The sequence below is a fragment of the Emys orbicularis genome, chromosome 7, assembly GCF_028017835.1.
Source record: "Emys orbicularis isolate rEmyOrb1 chromosome 7, rEmyOrb1.hap1, whole genome shotgun sequence".
NCBI classification, from domain to species: Eukaryota; Metazoa; Chordata; order Testudines; family Emydidae; genus Emys; species Emys orbicularis.
Window position 1 is genome coordinate 40,804,789 of NC_088689.1, and position 19,766 is coordinate 40,824,554.

General features: G+C 41.8%; 1 protein-coding gene across 2 annotated transcripts; it reads right to left on the reverse strand.

Moving 5' to 3' along the window:
- Positions 1 to 113: 113 nt before the first annotated feature.
- NUDT13 (nudix hydrolase 13) lies at positions 114 to 18,539 on the reverse strand. 2 transcript variants are annotated; one of them, XM_065408447.1, is made up of 9 exons: positions 18,500 to 18,539; positions 15,662 to 15,766; positions 9,155 to 9,294; positions 7,232 to 7,339; positions 6,688 to 6,794; positions 2,706 to 2,831; positions 2,322 to 2,433; positions 1,370 to 1,524; positions 114 to 308 (listed from the first exon to the last, which is right to left on the reverse strand). In XM_065408447.1, exons 2-9 carry the CDS (start codon positions 15,733 to 15,735, stop codon positions 114 to 116), a joined length of 1,017 nt encoding a protein of 338 aa, XP_065264519.1. In that variant the 5' UTR covers positions 15,736 to 15,766; positions 18,500 to 18,539. The 2 variants fall into 2 exon arrangements, with proteins under 2 accessions (XP_065264519.1, XP_065264518.1); XM_065408446.1 differs by lacking the exon at positions 18,500 to 18,539 and having other exon boundaries at positions 15,662 to 15,933.
- Between the last annotated feature and the right edge of the window lie 1,227 nt (positions 18,540 to 19,766).

The window sequence follows — 19,766 nt, forward strand, 5'->3', positions numbered from 1 at the left end:
CTAGGTGTACCTGAATATAAGTTGGTTTATGAGCCATTCTGGCTGGGTCACCACTATGAGAAATTGTCCTCGCTTGTTTTTACCTGCTAAAATAAAGGTTTGATAGACTGTGCCTAAGCAGGCGAGGAAGCCTGCAGCTTAACCCACTCCTGAATCAGTTGGTGGGCTATAGCCCACTTGGGTGGCAGCCAAAGTGAAAAGCTGCCATCCTCTTGTTTCAAAGGCTTAGGCTCCCGTCCAAGTGCTTCCATTATCTCCTCCAGGCTGAACCAGCCAGCTGCTTCCAACTCCAGTTTGTTCACACTGATCTGGAAAGGATTCAAAATGTATGAAGGACTGTAAATGGCTTTCAAAGCAGCTACCTGGGACTTCATAATTCCTGTATCTACAGGACTTTCTGGCAACAAAGGCTAATGAATTCTGGGTTCCAATGTATTCTGTGAGTGTCTGTTGAAGAGATTTCTCCCCATCTGCCCTAGACTGGGAAGTGATGTGGGAAGACGGACAGGTTAGAGTTAAAGCAAGCCCCAGTTACCAGGAATTTTAAATAAGCATAGTCCCACTTATCCTGCAAGTGAGGCTGTTCAGTGGCTTATGTGAAATGAATTAGTAGTATTTGGCTAGGACCAGGTGTTCGCATCATATCTGTTCCTGGGGTGGCAGTCTCCACAAAGGGGCTAAGGCCTCAATGGAAATGGAGACTGAATTACTCAGCCATGCAGCACGCTTGGGAAAGGTGGGTGAGGGAAGCTAGCGCTGCACTGCCCATACAGTTCCTGTTTAGTGGATGAATGGAAGACTTCACATCCCAGGAATTATCAGTCCAACACCTTGCACTAAAATGGAATTTGCTTTAAAAAAATTTAAAACTTGCTTCCAAAACAGCCTTTATACTTTAAATATCTATTATGAGACAATGCATTGACCACTTGTTGCCAATAAATTAAAAAATTGCCCCAGTAGAATCTATTGTGCGTTAATATTTTGTGGGCTTTGGTTTCCTTTAGTGTAGCAATTAGTCAGTACACACTATTCCATTACCATGCTTGTATTAGTGGTGCTGGTGGATGAACAAGGAATTTTAGCAATAGGAAATCAAATCAGAGCTTGGCCTGATCTGCAGAGGGTGGACACAGAGTATAGCTGTGTTTGGATCTGGATGTTGGTTCATACACATTGCAGCACAAATACACCATATTTTTGAAACAGAAAAGGAGTATTTTCAAACTTTTAAAAGGATCCCACACTCACTTCAGTAGAACTCATTGAAAGTTGCATTTAAAAGGATTTGACAATGCAGCGGTTCTATGGATTGGGAAAGGAGAATTCACCAAGCAAGAAAGGTAATAAAATCTTGGGGGCTGCTCACCTTGGTCTGTTGTGGCTGCACCATGGCATGACAAGCTATCATTAGGGAGCTGTTGGGAAAGGGCCAGTGCTGAGACGCAGAATACCACAGAGACTCCACCTCCAATCCCACCTCTTCTGCCACCTCCCGTCGGACTGTCTCCTCCAGAGTCTCACCTGGAAACACTCAAGTTAGTCAGAGACAGCCCCCCCATCAGGTAAGGTAATGCTGGCAGGTTTTTCCCAGGATAGGAAAGTATCCCTTGTGCCACACAAAAATGGGGGGGATTTTAGGAATTTTAGGTTTGACTTCCCAAGTAGTATAAGTCGCTGTAAGGTGAGTCATTCTCAGAGCACTTTAGCATCAGGCCACAATAACAAATCCATCAACTATCTTTAGTCCCCTTCAAATTTGCTTTCTGGATACCTCTCCCAGGCACCAAAGACACTCAAATAATAAGGTGGTGGGAGCCATATAAGTATATACTGTAGACAGAAAGAATAAGCTACTCTGATCTTCTTTCATTTTTGAAGCCACTTTCCCTCTCACTCACTAAAAGTACCACACTTTTTCTTGTAAGTTCCCCAACACATCCACTCTCCACCAGCCCAGAAAAAAGATGTAAGAAGAAGAGTCCTTGGATTTTAACTCTAAGGTCTCATACGTGGATATGAGCACAGACAGTGCCCTGTTGCTGAATCCCATGACTTTACCCCTTTTAGAGCTTCTTTCCTTCTTCAGATAAACACAGCAATTTCACACTTCAGCTGGATGAGCAAAGCTGCTCTAGTAACATCCATCCCCCTTTTCCAGAACATCACTTCTGGGCATGAGCTCCACTGAACGGGGGGAGCTGCAGGTCTGTGGCTGGTTCCCAGACTCAAGTCTCCCACCATGCAGCACACAATCCTGTTATCAAACACAGTCTTATGCATATGAGTTCAAAACAACACTAGGTCAGAAGCTTCCTTACCCACATCACAGAAGCCTGCTAGAGCACTGTACATCCCCTTTGGGAATGACGCCTGTCGGGCAAGAAGGCACCGGCTCCCATCAGACACCAAAGTGATAACCACTGGGGACATCTAGACAACACACCAAACAGCAAAGCAACTAGGAATCACAGTTCAGACAAACTGATTGTTACATGAAAACTAGAGTAACGTGAGAACACAGACTATTGCTATTGCTTTTTCTAGAAGATTTCAGGGGACATTGGACAAACAAAGAAAAAGTACACAACTAAATAGAAAGCTCTTGCTCTTGAGTTTCACAAATTCCCTCCTATTAAGTCCAACAATTTTGGCTAGTCACCACTGTGATCATGTGTCAGTTGTCCCACCATTCAGATGCTGACCTGTGGGTAATAAATTATTCCATTGGTATGGCAAACACGCTTGCTGCCAGCTAGGTTCTTCTGGGTAGGCTGCCCAGTTTTGCTACAGTACTGATGGGTATCATGCCAACGAAGAAGGGCCTGAGCCTATAAACACCAAAACATAAATACAATCAGTTAACAGCAGAACATAGGGCTCATTCAGTGCAGTCATTCCATTCTCCCTGAGTGATACTTTGCCATCCTCTTCCTATCATGCATCCTTGTGGATCAAATCACAGTTCATCAGGTCAGGCAGCCCTGAAAGTGCACATGAAATTAAGGAGCTGCTTTGAAAAGTGTGGCTGTAGCCACACAATGTTTCAAGCTCCTCATTTTGAATTTAAATTACAATCCCTTTCAGCATGTCTAGGAGAGGAGAAGAAAAGGAAGTTGCTGTGTATTGGGATTGAATAGGAACAATAACTGGAATTGAACCATGCCTCTAAGTCAGTGTTTCCCAAACTGTGTTCCACGGAACACTGGTGTTCCGCACGATGTGAATAGGTGTTCCGTGAAAGAATCATAATTTTAAAAAAAGGGTCTTTAATTTTTTTTAAATTTTAAATTTGGCATATTTGAAGCATAGTTTACAACTCTTTTTGAATGACTATAATTTAACATAAAACTCTCTTTCCAGTTATTGATAGATCTCGTATTGAATATCATGGCATAAAGAGAACGTGGCACGCAAGCATGTTGATGTCTACCCCTTTCGGGCACGTTTCAGTTAGTGACATCGTACCCCTTCCATTCGAGGCTGCGCGAACTGCAGTGGTATGCACACACCATTCTCTTTACGCCATGTTGAATATAACATATTCACTGAACACGTTCAAACCTGTGGGTCTTTACCGTGTGTGCGATAAGCACAACTAAACTAGCTTCGCTCGAAACAATATAAATATTTGTGACAAACAAAATTTGACAAAAATCAGTATTTCTAAATATTGTTACTAAACCTAATCACCATGGATTTGTGGCTAAAAGAGGGAACTTTGAAACGAAAAGCAAGTTCTTCTGGTACTCCAACTGCGGCCGAAATAAACGAGCAAAATATTGTGACACTTCAAAGTGAGGATGAACAATCGCAGTCTTTTGTTGCCGAAAAATCTGTTAGTACTAGTGAGTTATCCAAGGTGAAAGAATTTCCACCGAAGTATATCAAAAAACAAGAAGAAGCAGGTGTTAAAAGACCAAAACAAAAGTATGATGAAAGTTATTTGTCTTTTGGTTTTACGTGTGTTGGAAATAAAGATGTTCCTGATGCGCTGTGCGTCGTGTGCAACAAAATACTAGCAAACAGTTCACTGGCTCCTGCTAAACTTCGTAGGCATTTGGAAACCAAGCATGCTGAATACAAAGACAAAGATATAAGTTTTTTCAAGAGGAAGCATGACTTACTTGGAAATTGTAAACTTTGGATGATTAAAATTGCTAAAACAGACAACAAAAGTGCAACAGAGGCATCTTATCGAGTAAGTTACCATATAGCGCTTGCCGGAGAAGCTCACACTATTGGAGAAACGCTTATCAAGCCTTGCGCGAAAGATATTGTAACGTGCATGTTGAGTGAGCAGTCTGGTAAAAAAATTGTGCTGTACAGTTGTCAAATAATACTGTTGCATGCCGTATTAAAGATCTTACCGATGGCATAGAAAAAGAGCTAGTTTGCCGACTGAAAATTTGCCATGAGTATTCATTGCAGCTAGATGAGTCCACTGTCGTTTCAGGACTTGCTGTGCTACTAGTATTTGTCCGATATAGATTTAAGAATATTATTGAAGACGACCTGCTCTTATGTGAATCTCCGCAAAGCAACACAACTGGAGAAGCAATATTCAACTGCATCAACAATTTTATCAGAAAGCATGAAATTAGTTGGGGAAAATGTATTGATATATGTACTGACGGTGCTCGGGCAATGATCGGGAAGATGAAGGGAGCTGTAACGCGAATCATAAGTGTGGCACCAGAAAGCACTAAGAGCCATTGTGTTCTACACAGACAAGCACTTGCAGTTAAAAAAATACCAGCATATCTGAAAATTGTGCTCGATGAAGCAGTACAAATTATCAATTTTGTCAAATCTCGACCACTTCAATCCAGGTTATTTAACATTTTGTGTGAGGAAATGGATAGTCAGCACAAAGCGCTTCTTTTACATACGGAAGTGAGGTGGCTATCCAGAGGAAAACTACTTGTGAGGCTTTTTGAGCTTCGTAGTGAACTACTGGTACTCTTCACTTCAGATAATTCAGGATGAAAATTTAATGACTGTCTGACAAATTCCTCGTGGCTAATGAGACTTGCATATCTTGCAGATATTTCTGCAAAATTAAATGAAATTAATCTGTTGCTGCAAGGAAAGAATGTGACCATTTTTACTACAATGGATAAAATTTCATCGTTAAAAAAGAAACTGCAATTCAAGGGCATCTTCTGTAGAACAGAATAACTTCGACTGCTTCCCTACAGTACATGAATTTCTGACTGAAATAAATTCTACAGTCCATGAAGAAGTTTCCAGCACCATTTTACAGCACTTACGTGACTTGCAGGCCTCTTTATTAGAATATTTTCCTACAACTACTGATGATAATGCTTGGGTTCGAAATCCGTTTGTAATTACAGCCAAACCAGTCGGCTTTACTGCGCACGATTATGAAAGCCTAATTGACTTAATTTCTGACTCTGATTTGAAACAAAAGTTTAAGGATCTTCCGCTGAATAATTTTTGGAGCAACCTAATAGAAGGGTACCCTAATGTGGCTAAATGTGCAGTTCGAGTGCTCCTTCCTTTTGCTACAACTTATTTGTGTGAGACGGGATTTTCGTATTATACTGCAACAAAAACCAAATATAGGAATAGACTTGATGCTGCGCCTGACATGAGGATTCAACTTTCCAGCATTATTCCTAATATTAAGCGAATTTGTGATAGAAAAACGCAAAAACACTAATCCTATTAAATCCAAATTTGTATTTCTGTTTATAAAAATAGATTTTCCTAGTAAAAATCTAATTTGTTTGGTGTTTGTGTATATATAAAAACAGGTTTTTTTTAGTAGAACACTGTTTTTAATTTTGACTCTTGCACTTGATTTTTGTACTACTTTACACACGCTTTCCAGTTAGAAATTGTTAGTTCAAGTTATTTTAAATTTGTATTTTTGCTTTGTTTTATAAAATAAAATATATTTGAGCATAAATAACGCAGTTTTTTGTTTGAAAACCAAACGACTACAAAATAATATAACTGTTCCGTAATAGGCTAAAAAGTGTTCCGTAGCCAAAAAAGTTTGGGAAACGCTGCTCTAAGTAATGCCTAGACCAGATCTGTTTCTTGCTGTATAGCACATGTACCACAACTCTTTCAGAAAGGGGAATGATGAGCTATTTCTATTTATGGACTCATGGACCTGATTTTAGCACACATGCTTTTTGACAAGGCTTCCAAAAATAAATTAGAATATCTGCAGAGTAATGGCTCAAAGAGGAGCAGTTTTAAAAGGTGAACAAAACAATGAGAACACCACTTTATCCTCCTTCAAACCCCTTCTTAACATTAACTTCTGCTGGGATGCATACAGAAAACTGCCCTCTGATAGTGGTGAGGCAGGTGGCAAGTTGTGATTACTGTGACTATTGCTACTGACTGGTTTGTTACATTTACAAAGTGGGCAGAGAGCTAGTCCATGTTAAATCAGCATATTATTACTGTTATTCTGTCCTCTTTCCTCAGCCACTCACATCTCTGTTTCATCCACCTGTTACATCTTTTCTTTCAGACAGAGGCTGCCATTTACTATGTGTTTGTACAGTGCCTGGCACAATGTCTCACAAACTGGTGGGGCTCCTAGGTACTGCCACAATATATATAAAATAATAAACTAATGATTGCAAGTGGGAGATCTGGTGCAAACAATCACAATTTCTATACGTGAAATATCCTATATCATACCGAGGACAACAAGGGTGCATCTTTCCCATCTAGTTGAAAGAAAGCCTTCCGTAATTCAGTAAATGACCCCCTCAATTCAGATTCAATGACAGATTTCTCCAAGGATCCTGGAATTGAATAAATCTGTGGGAATCAGAAATTTCAGTTATTACCCCCACCCCACACCCTTCTTTGTTCCTATTAAGAGTGTACAATTTCTGAACATTCCCATAGAGCTGCTGATGACGGAATCATATTAGTATGGAAATGACATTACATCAGTCATAATACAGTCCCCAAAAGTTGTGACCTACAAACATACCAACTTTACTAAAAACAAAGAGAGAAGTAATATCATTATATAAAAATTCCCTAAAGTGGCTCCAGTTAAGTCACAGTACCTCCCATCAAGGATGAGAGAGGACTTCCTTCAGAAGCAACTTCTCACCCATCAAGGGCGTAGACAGCATCTCCATCAGTGTGCCTGGGCTTCCTTTACTTGCAGATTTAAGTGAACAAATATAGCACCCAATGGGTGAGACATAGATGGAGGCGTAATTCTAACCTAGATCCAGGGCAAAGTATGCCATGCATTCATCTGAACAGCCAATCAGCACCGAGTCCTCTATCATCTGTTCATTCTGTTTGAACTTCCCCAGCATGCTTTTCATTTCTAAACAACAGAGGAAAAGGGAGGAGAAAGCTGATAAACTTACACTAAAACAAAACAACAACAACAGCTTAATATTTAAGGCTCCTACAGACCAGGCCAATGGAACTAGGCCACATCACAGAAGGGATTTCCTATGGCTTGTGGAAAAGGTGTGAGACTGGGAAAGCACCTTGAAATAGCTGATTCACGGTGCTGTTGACAACAATCCCCTGAAGTGGGGAGAGTGGTAAACCATTACACCTTCCCATCCAAGGGTAAACCCTCAAGACAAAGCTCACATGTGGGGAAGGGAGGAAATAGGTACGTGGTGGTTCTAGAACAGAGGTGGGCAAACTACGGCCTACAGGCCACATCCGGCCGGCGGGCCCCTCCTGCCCGGCCCCTGAGCTCCTGCCCCGGGAGGCTAGCCCTCGGCCCCTCCCCCACGGTTCCCCCTCTCCCACAGCCTCAGCTCGCTCCACCGCCGGCGCAATACTCTGGGCAGTGGGGCTGCGAGATCCTGGGGCAGCGCAGCTGCAGAGCCTGGCCTCACCCGGTGCGCTGTGCTGCACGGTTGTGTGGCTGGCTCCAGCCGGGCAGCACGGCTGCCTGTCCTGGCACTCTGAGCGGCACGGCTGTAGTGCCTCCAGCCACCAGTGCTCCAGGCAGCGCGGTAAGGGGGCAGGGAGCGGAGGGGTTGGATAGAGGGCAGGGGAGTTCGGGGTGGTGATCAGGGGCGGGGGTGTGGATAGGGGTTGGGGCGGTCAGAGGGCGGGGAACAGGGGCAGGAGTCCCAGGGGGGCAGTCAGGAATGAGAGGGGGGTTGGATGGGGCAGCGGGGGGCAGTCAGGGGCAGGGGTTCCGGGGGCGGTCAGGAAGAAGGGGTGGTTGGATGGGGCAGGGGTCCCGGGGGGGCAGTCAGGAATGAGAGGAGGGGTTGGATTAGGTGGCAGGGGGCAGTCAGGGGCAGGGGTTCTGGGGGCAGTCAGGGGACAAGGAACGGGGGGGTTGGATGGGGCAGGAGTCCCGGGGGGGCAGTCAGGAAGGAGAGGGGGGGTTGGATGGGGCAGGGGTTCTGGGGGGGGGCGTCAGGGGACAGGGAATGGGGGGGGGTTGGATGGGGCAGGAGTCCCGGGGGGGCCATCAGAGAGTGAGAAGCAGGAGCGGTCGGATAGGGGATAGGGTGGGGCCGGGCCATGTCTGGCCTCAGGCAAAAAGTTTGCCCGCCCCTGTTCTAGAATGAAAGGAGTCAGGTGGAAATAAAGAATCCAGTTTATCCACCGGCTTTTGGACCGTGATTGTGCAGAGCAAGAAGAGCATACAGTCTAGTATTCGGGGACCTACAATTATTTGTGTCTCAGAATGTATTGTATTTCCACCAAAGAAACTCTCCCAAGTTATACACCTTCCTTGTCAACTTTATATCTCACTTATAAACCATTAGCTTCAAAGGAAATGGCCCCACATATTTAAACCTGATTAAAAATATTGTCTCTAAATAAATATTAGTAAATGGATTAGACCTGTGTAGATACTATTTATACTTACAAAGAATTAGTTCATGTCCATTGGCCAAGGCTTTAGATGGTAATCCTAAACACAGTTATTTGATGTTAATAAATAATACCCTGAACATAAAGTGGAGAACACTCTCCCATATGACTTAATAAATTTCCTGATTCTTCCTCATGATCAGTCTGAGATAAAGATACAAAGCTCTAAGATCTTTACAACATACATAGTATCAACTAAAATCTGGTTAGTGGAAGAAACTTGGGTGTACATCATTTTGGCTGGTTAATCTACAAAGATGTTTACTATTGACCATCAGCTTACCTGCTACACTTATCTGTGGTGCCAAGTACTTGCTCCCAACTTTCTTAAGGAATGGAGAGAGATTGTGAAAGAGGTAGAATGTTCCTGAGTTCTGGGCTTGCCTACAGATGCCATCATCTTCCTTTAGCTCAAACAAGTATCTGCAGTTGTGAAAGAATCAGGAAGATCACTGCAAGACCAAGCCTAGATCAGGAATGGTACACTCATTATGAACAGAGAAATGGAACAGAATGCATGGTATAGTATCTTTCATATTCAGGGGCGGCCCTAGACTAGCTGCCAGCAACTGGCGCCCTAGGCGAACCATGCACTCGGCACCTCCCACCCCCAAGCCCCAAGGGCAGATCTAGGCTGAGGTTTTTGGTAAACTGGGAAATATTTTGCCCCTTTTTTCCTTTTAAAGTTTTTTAAGCATTTTTTTTTAAACAGAGGCTTAATTATTTAGTTTGTCCATCCGTCCGTCTGTCTAACCAATGTTTCTGAGATCAGATAAAATAGACACAAAATTTTCAGAATAGATTTGTACACGACAGCTAGATGATTCATAGATTCATAGACTCTAGGACTGGAAGGGACCTCGAGAGGTCATCGAGTCCAGTCCCCTGCCCTCATGGCAGGACCAAATACTGTCTAGACCATCCCTGATAGACATTTATCTAACCTACTCTTAAATATCTCCAGAGATGGAGATTTCACAACCTCCCTAGGCAGTTTATTCCAGTGTTTAACCACTCTGACAGTTAGGAACTTTTCCTAATGTCCAACCTAAACCTCCCTTGCTGCAGTTTAAGCCCATTGCTTCTTGTTCTATCCTTAGAGGCTAAGATGAACAAATTTTCTCCCACCTTCTTATGACACCCTTTTAGATACCTGAAAACTGCTATCATGTCTCCTCTCAGTCTTCTCTTTTCCAAACTAAACAAACCCAATTCTTTCAGCCTTCCTTCATAGGTCATGTTCTCAAGACCTTTAATCATTCTTGTTGCTCTTCTCTGGACCCTCTCCAATTTCTCCACATCTTTCTTGAAATGCGGTGCCCAGAACTGGACACAATACTCCAGTTGAGGCCTAACCAGCGCAGAGTAGAGCGGAAGAATGACTTCTCGTGTCTTGCTCACAACACACCTGTTAATGCATCCCAGAATCACGTTTGCTTTTTTTGCAACAGCATCACACTGTTGACTCATATTTAGCTTGTGGTCCACTATAATCCCTAGATCCCTTTCTGCCATACTCCTTCCTAGACAGTCTCTTTCCATTCTGTATGTGTGAAACTGATTGTTCCTTCCTAAGTGGAGCACTTTGCATTTGTCTTTATTAAACTTCATCCTGTTTACCTCAGACCATTTCTCCAATTTGTCCAGATCATTTTGAATGTTGACCCTATCCTCCAAAGCAGTTGCAATCCCTCCCAGTTTGGTATCATCTGCAAACTTAATAAGCATACTTTCTATGCCAATATCTAAGTCGTTGATGAAGATATTGAACATGGGATATTTCAGTCCCATTTCAAATAAAAATGCATTAAAAATGTTTATTATAATTTTTATTATTACAAATCCAAAATCATCTATTACGCTCTCCTGCTTTAACTGCCATTACCACCACATCCAATATAGAAAGAAATAAGAAAACTCTTCAGTGAACTTTAACCTGTATTTACAAAAAACTCCAAATAAAAAAAATACTCTGTGCTCTTAAAACATGACTTTTCTTGCTTTAAGTTTTGAAAATTCAGTCACTAGTTCTTTTAGATCCAGTTTTCTAGCTATTTCATGCTCTATTGACATTGTGGTAAGTCCAACAAGTCTCTCTTGCACCATTATTGAACGCAGATATGTTTTTATCAATTTTAACTTTGAGAAGCTACGTTCCCCACTAGCTACGGAAACTGGCAAAGTTAAAAGAATGCGTAGAGCTATAAAAATGTTTGGAAAACTGTCTGTGAGTTTATTTTCACAAACTTCAGTAATTCTTCAGGAGTGGAATGTTTCTTAAGTTGTCTTGAAAAAGCCTGAAGCTCACTAAACAAATCTGTAGTATCAATGTCTTTTGAATTTTCACGAGTCAATGCTGACTCCAGTTTTATACAAAATTCTCTTATCTGTTTTGCTGTTTTCTTTTGCAAGCTGGAGATAACATATAGAAAGCCAAATACTGACCCTAGCTGCTGCATCTGTTGAAATCTTTCGTCAACCGAGTGAATAGCAGCATGAAGGACTGTGAAGTAGAAATTCACTTTGAACCTTTGTTTTGGGTTCTGAATGGGTGTGTCTCGTCCTTCATACGAAAACTGCTGTTTCTTTTGCCAAATGCGAACTGGCACTGGTTCAAATTCTGTCAGAAAGTCTATTTCTTCAGCAAGCTCAAGAGAATCTACCAGTGTTCTTTCAAACCCTTCATCACTTCTGAATTCCTCCAGAATATTTTTAGTTTGCTGCAGTTTTTGAATAGCAGAATGTATGTTCAAGTTCTTTTCCTGAAGCTGCTTACTAGTGAGGTTAATCTCGAAAAGGATATTATACCACAAAATGAGTGAAGTCACAAATTTTAACTTGGAAAGGCCATTTGCAAAAGCTTCCACATCTGAACGTGCCGTATTGCCAGATGATCCAGTAAAGTTAGTATCATCAGAAATTTCAATTAGGGCATTATAAATGTTTCCAAGTTCATAGCGAAGAGGCTTCAAAGCATCAGTGCGACTCTCCCATCTTGTCTGACTAAGTGGTTTCACAGTTAGAGAATTCACATGGCGAGTCAGAATCTCCCAATGGCGTGTTGAGCCTGAGAAAAACACATAAACACATTGCACCAGGTCAAAGAAGCTGCTTGCCTCCAAACAGCATCTAGCAGCATCATTGACCACCAAATTCAGAGAATGCGCACTGCAAGGAACGAAAATGGCCCTAGGATTGATTTCCATCATTCTCCTTTGCACACCATTGTCTTTACCCTTCATATTACTCCCATTATCATAGCCTTGGCCACATAAGTTTTCAACAGATAATGACATTGTTTCAAGCTCTTGTAGAATAGTTTCAGTCATAAATGCTCCAGTCGTCTCCTTCAGTGGTACGAAACCCCAAAAATGTTCCTTTATGAGCACTTCAGCATTATCTTCATCTGCAGACTTTTCCATATCCACAAAACGAATGATCATCGTCATTTGTTCAACATGACTCACATCTGGTGTACAGTCCAGTATTATTGAAAAGTATTTTGCAGAATGGGCAGCTTCTACAATTTTCTTTTTAATGGCATTTGCTAGGATTTGAATCAGTTTATTCTGCATATTTTTTCCTAAGTAATAAACCTGTCTTTCATGATCAGTTATTTTACATTGTAGATGCTCCTTCATGACTGGATTAAACAAAGCTAGGTATTCAACAAATTTTAAAAAGTTTCCATTACCTGGAGTGTATAATTTTTCATTTCTACTGCGGCCACGGACTGCTAAATTTTGCCCACTGAGTACTCTCACTAAAGCAATCAGACACTCTAATATTTGTTGTCAATATTCTTCTTTTTCCTTGATCACACGTAAATTTTCTTCAACAATAGTTTTTCCTTTTTTCAATTGTAATTAAAGCTCTTTCCAATTTTGAAAACATTCCAAATGTTCTGTACTTCTTTCATGTGAAGAGAGAATTGAAGATATGTTTTTCCAGTCTTTCAAACCATTTTCAGTAAGTGATGTACCAATTACTTGATTTCTAAACAACTTGCAGCAAAAGCAAAACACAGAGTCCTTCGACACTGAATATTGTACCAGTTTCGATGAATTTCTTCCCCATTAATGAGTTTCGTCTTGTAATGCTGAGCAGAGAATTTTCTTTTATTTCCATCCTTAGGGAAGGGAAATTCATGAACTTGTTCGGGTCCATGTTCCATGAGAATTTGCCGCACACTGTCATCACATCTGGGCCATGAAGCTGGGTCCCTATACTGTCACTTGTTTGTAACTTCCTCATCCTTTCTTCCTTCTACTTCATTTACTTCAATTTCTGCATGTGTCTCTGAAGGTGAATAAATTTGCTCCACTTCCATATCAGTCTGATTATGTGAGCTTCCTTCATCTAGAAGTAAGTTTCCATCATCTTGAGTTTCCAAACTGCATTTTTGTGGAGTGAGCTACCCTCATCTCGAAGTAATATACCTTCATCTTAATCAGGGGTTCTCAAACTGGGGGTCAGGACCCCTCTGGGGGTTGCAAGGTTATTACATGGGGGGTCACGAGCTGTCAGCCTCCACCCCAAACCCCGCTTTGCCTCCAGCATTTCTAATGGTGTTAAATATATTTTAAAGTGTTTTTAATTTATAAGGGGGGGGTCACTCTCAGAGGCTTTTTATGTGAAAGGGGTCACCAGTACAAAAGTTTGAGAACCACTGATCTTGATGTTCCAAACTGCTTCCATGCAGATGTGAGCTAACCTCCTCTCCAAGTAAAATTCCTTCATCTGGATGCTGTGGACTGCTTCCATCTTTATTTGGATTAAAGAGAAGATATTTCAGGAAGGATCCCTGCTGTTTTGCTTGGTCCTTTTCCTTCTCAGCCTTTCGTTTACGATACTCAGCTCCTGAGGGTTTTTTTCTTCCTCTTTCTGCCATGGGGCATTTGAATATTGTTATGTACTGTGCTCCCAACTGCAAGCATTATAGTGTTAAGGATGGCTGACACACCACATGGTTGGTGATTTAAACCACATTGCAGCCATCCCAACACGTCTTTTCACTGCTTAAAGGTTCAATGATTAGTAACATACACTCACTTACCTATTAAAACAGTTAGTTACAGCTTTTACACGGAAACAAAATGACCTTTTTCGACATTATAACCCAACACCGGTTGTTTGGAAAGTAATCCCCTTCCTCACAGTTACCTGCTTGGGGTGTGACGTCATCACTTTCGTAGTCTATTAAGTGTTAATGCTGTTACTTTTCTTTTATGGACCTTATTTATTACATGTGAACCAGTTATAACAAAGAAAAGTTCATAATTATACAGCCCGATAATAATGCTAAGGTTTAATAACACTTAAAGATACTCACATTTTGGATTTATAATGCTGAAAGACATTATTCTTTGGCACCAAGAAACATAATTTTCTGCAGTATTCGCTCAATTCTTAACCATCTACCTGCGACGTGTGTTAAAATGACCATTTGACATGTATCAACTCGCGATATCTCCGCTCTACATGAATTTCCAGCTATGCGACCTTGATGTATATTCAAGTTAGGTGTCACTAGCATTGCAGCTCTTGCCACTGGCAGATGTGTTTCATTGTGGCTGAGTTATTGCTTATCAAAATTGCAGAGTGGGTCATCTTGACCCTATGTCGCAAATTGAAAATTTTTTTGCTAAAATATTATTTATTTTTGCAGTAAATAAAATATTTGACATAGTAATAAATTTTCAGAAATGTAGAGAAATTAATTATAATTCATATTCCCTCCGTACACGCATGGGAATTGAAATAATGACATCTTTGTTATTTTATTTGTATTTGTTTTTCATCTTTTTCTTTTCTTTTCTTTTCTTTTTTTTCCCCTCGAATTTGGCGCCCCATTTAACGTGGCACCCTAGGCAACCGCCTAGTTTTCCTATATGGACGGGCCGCCCCTGTTCATATTCCAGATATTTCCAAAGCTTTGTAGAGCAAGATGCTAGTTGTTGGTGGGTAGTGACTGTATAGGTGAAGGCAGAACAATCATGCACTCACTAACACCTCACAAGCAGCCTTTAATGTCGGACATTATTTTCAAACACACTATAACCCACCCCCCAAACATATGTCCTCTATTTTATACACACAATCATTTCTGTGAAGAAATAGAATAGATGTCTTTCTACCTCACAAAGGTGCTCAGAGCCCTGAGGATCCTACTCCTCATTTGTATTGTATTTCCCCACTTTTGAAGGCTCTAAGTGATGTTTGACTGGCTTTACAAACAAGGAAGCCTGGATATGTCTACTCTTAAGTAAGTCAACACAGCTCCTAATTTGGATGACTGGATCAATTTGGATGACTGGATCACTGAGCAATATGAGGCTCTCCCTGCCCTGCTGATTCAGGAGGTAAAGATGAAGCTCAACTCTTGAAAAAAGACACTCCATGTTGGCCTGTGTCTACACTACGGAAATGAATCGTAGTTGATGATGGATGACAGAAATTGCTTCCCTCAAACTGTTTGAAGTGGTGCTGAAAACTGTTGTTGAACTGATGATCAAGTTCAAGGAATATTTGAGAAACTTCACTGCTAGCATGCTTTCCTACAGTAGGAATTGATTCAGTTTACCTGACTTCAGCAGTTTTCAGCACTATTAGAAGGGACCTGGGCCTTTTGACACCTGTTGTGTAGACAGTGCAGTGCACTGTGTTATCACTGGACTATAGGATTAGCCACAGATGCAGAATTTTAGCAAGAACACATATGGAACACTGGATACATGAGCACCAAGCTCTGGTCTTCCCACTCTGTAACACAAATAAGATAAGAACTTACCGCATTTTTCTAACATAGGTAGAGTGTAACCTGCACCACAGAGAGGGAGTTCTGTATACACCTTGATAAATCATAGCTCTCACCAGAACCTGAGAGAAGCTGCCTCTGACCAAAACAAAAGCATAGCATGCAGTGTAATGAATCTCTACGAATGGGTTTAAAAATGGACAATGTTCCAATGTAAAAAAGAAATATATCTCTCTTCTACAGAATCCATAGGATGCTGAGGGCACACTTCCTAAAATATTGTTCAGTTTGGCCTTGGGCTTCATCCACACCCCAGGAACCTCATTATCCTAACTCAGTTTTATACACTTTTCAAAGACAGTTCCAAAATAGCTGTGTATATATATATTTGCACAGAGAGAGAGAGAGAGAGTTTGTGTTGGTCAAGAAGGTCTTGCAGAAATTGCTGTAAACAAAGATTAAATTGTGCTGTCCTAATGTGTGTGTCTCTGTGATTAAGGATAATAAAGTTAATTACTTCTGCTTCCACACTATGTTGTCTGTTTTCTAAAGAAAGCTATTCCAGCTCATCAAACTGAACATCCTAATGCAGCAACCAGAAAATCTATTGGGAATGCAATAATGACAGTGAAGAATTAAAGACAAAATATCAGATGCAGAAGAGAACTCCCCAAGTTAGAAGGAAGACAGCAGTTGCAGCTGCATCAGTCTCTCTAGGTAGTTGATGATTTTGTACCAAAGAAACCTGCCACACTTTTAGCTGAGGCAATTACATAACCCACTTTGCCTTCTGGGTAGTTGTCTTCCTGACATTTTGGAGTTGACGGCAACGTTATCTATAGTGTCTTTTCTGAAGAATTGATGAACAGTGATTCTTAATTAAGTATTAAATATTTGGCTCTTATATAGCACTTCCTAACCATAGATCTCAAAGCATTTTACAAAGGAAGTTAAGTACCACTAGCCTCATTCATAGGTGCTGGAACTAGGGATGCTGCCGTACCCCCTGGCTTGTAGTAATTTCCATTATATACAAGGTTTATAATTTGGTTCAATGGCTCTCAGCACCCCCACTAAAAAATTGTTCCAGCACCCCAGCCTCATTTTACAGATGGAGAAATTTAATCAATGGAAAAGAAGATTCTGTGGATACTCCATGCAATTCTACACTAGCCATTATGGAGAGTACTCTGTTCCTGACACTTGGTCCACAGAAATGGGAACTTATAAAAATATTGCAAAACTGTGTACATGATTACGACATGAAATTATTGAAAGAGTTTAATTGTCTCAATGATCAGATTTGAAAGGGATCTTAGGTGTCGGGTTAAAAATTATGTGGCTCTAGTAGGAACCAGTCTTTGATCTTTGTTTCTCCATCCCTACTACTCCCAGATCAGTTGGGATTCATTTTTTTTCTGGTGTAATACTGGATGAACTGATTGCAGTCTGAGATTTGGGACGAGATTTGGATTGATCCTGGGAACCAGCAAGGCATTTCTGTTTTATTCCTTTTCCTGGTTTGGATGCTATGGAGCAGCACTGTCTCCTCCTGATTCCACCACCAGATGTATGTTCATCAAAGTACCAGGCAATTTTCATCCCTGGGATACCATCATTGACTTCAGTGGAGTCACAGCAAGGTTGAATTTTGGCCATCTTTTTTAAAGCCCTTCCTTCCAGCCCTTCTATAATAACTTTTGTTAAGTACTAGCAAATTGTTTTAAATGGAAAATAACTCCCCTTACTTTAACAAAATTAATTTGGAAGCATTGTGAGCTCTATACATGGTATCATTACTTGCAGGATTCTATGAAATGGAACATTTTGATAGTCCATGGGTGGGCAAACTTTTTGGCCCGAGGGCCACATTGGGGTTCCAAAACTGTATGGAGGGCCGGGTAGGGAAGGCTGTGCCTCCCCAAACAGCCTGGCCCCCACCCCCTCTCCACCCCCTCCCACTTCCTGTCCCCTGACTGCCCCCCTCAGAACCCATGACCTATCCAATGCCCCCCTGCTCCTTGTCCCCTGACCGCCCCCGCCCCCCCAGGACCTCACCCCCTATCAAGCCCCCCCCGCTCCCTGTCTGCCCTGACCCCTATCCACACCCCCACACCCTGACAGGCCCCCCACACCTATCCAATCCCCCCGTTCCCTGTCCCCTGACTGCCCCCCGGGATCCCCCTGTCCCTTATCCAACACCCCCCTCCCCCCCGCTGCTCAGAGTACCAGGACAGGCAGCCGCGCCGCCCGGCCAGAGCCAGCCACGCTACCGTGCAGTCTAGACTAGAGCAGCGGGGCAGGCCAGTGGCTCTCACAGCCGTGCTGCCTGGCAGGAACTCGCAGCCCCGCCGCCCAGAGCACTGGCAGCACAGCGAGCTGAGGCTGCGGGGGAGGAGGGACAGCAGGGGAGGGGCCGGGGCCTAGCCTCCCCGGCCGGGAGCTCAAGGGCCGGGCAGGATGGTCCCGCGGGCCAGATGTGGCCTGCGGGCTGTTGTTCGCCCACCTCTGATCTAGTCTGTGAAAATCCCAAACACAGCATAAAGTTTAAGTGCAGATCAGTGTAGGAGTTAATAGAAAACTCTGTACTTTGCTCTAGAATGGACAGCTGGGAGAGGGTTCAGAATCTGACTGCAGAGGGCAATAACTCGTTCTTATAATAATAAAATGCAAAATCAGGAGATGAGAAGACTTTAACGCCTTAATTCTTTGGAGCCACAAGAAGCAGGGTTTGTATTTAACAATAATGAATTCAGGAGCTCTCAGGGCTTATGCACATTCAGATCTGCTACCCTGTCAATCCTGTTTATGTTGTATGCCCTGAGTAGGTGGGTGTTAGTCAATTCAAGTCCACACATTTCTGGTACTTACTGTAGTCAGTGCAGAAGGAATGCTACCTCGGACAGCAGGAAGCGCTTTGTAAAAGTCACACGCTGACGCACAGGATGTTAAAGGAAATGCAGCTTGTCTATTAATCTGCACTACATTTTTCAGAATGCCTTTCCCCACAGGGAGCTCTGGGAAGTGTAGTTCCACAAAGACTGCTTCAGAAGCCTCTCTCACTGTGGAGTCTGTGTTTGACAGTTCACTGTACATTTGCTCTTATTTTTCTTAACTCTGTGCATTAGTGGTGCTTTCTTGTAGTGAATTATTGATTTTCTACTAACAATTCATTAAATCAGAGAACCAATTCGCTAGATTCCCCCAAAACAAAGATGTAACAGGCAACAGCAATACTAGTGCTGTGTTTTGATCTATTTTTATAGAACCCAGTAGTATTTTTTTAAGTTTTATCTTTTTTTGTGTCTGAAATGTGAGAAAACTATTTTAATGAGTAAGGTTAAGGATCTGAATCCTCCCTATGTCCTTAATAAAGACAAATGTGTGAATATCAATATACATGTGGTTTGCAGTGTTGGTCCCAGGATATTAGAGAGACAAGGTGGGTGAGGTAATGTCTTTTCTCCAACTTCTGCTGGTGAGAGAGAGAAGCTTTTGAGGCTCCACAGAGCTCCACTTCAGGTCTGGGAAATGTACTCTGTACACAGCTAATTACAAGAGTGTCACAGCTAATTACAAGATGAAACAGATTGTTTAAGGTAACTGCTTAACACATAGTTCAAGGGACCGTTCAAGGGGAAGTGGTCCCTTGAAATATGTGTTTAACTACCTCAGCTAAACAATCTGTTCCACCTTGTATTTAGCTGTAACACTCTGAGTACATTTCCCAGACCTGAAGAAGAGCTCTGTGGAAGCTGGAAAACTTGTCTCTCCTACCGACAGAAATTGGTCCAACAAAAGATATTACCTCATGCCCCTTGTCTCTGTGTGGGGAGGGGGCAAGGAGATTGACAGATCTGTATAGTTTCAAAGCACTCAAGTTTATGTTTGAAATTGCAAGCGCACAACTATGATTAGAAAGTGAACTTTGTCAAGTAAGATGTCAATATAATTAAAGAGAATCTTTTTCATGCATTTATAATTGAACCAGCAAAGGGATTCTTCTCCAGTAGTGGAAAACATCAGTTCTGGGCTGAGATCTCCATTTAGCATGAAGAGTATCTTTATAAGTGTATAACAATAAATGTGATTTACAAAGAATATTAACAGACACTTATTTAATTTGTCAGTAATTAAG

Coding starts and splice junctions, on each gene's coding strand:
- NUDT13 (XM_065408446.1), bottom strand. CDS start 15,933: ATGAAGCCCAAGGCCAAACTGAACAATATTTTAGGAAGTGTGCCCTCA. Junction 7,340..9,154: donor ACCACAGATAAGTGTAGCAG/GTAAGCTGATGG, acceptor TCTGTTGTTTAG/AAATGAAAAGCATGCTGGGG. Junction 2,832..6,687: donor ATGCACCCTTGTTGTCCTCG/GTATGATATAGG, acceptor TGGTGTTTATAG/GCTCAGGCCCTTCTTCGTTG.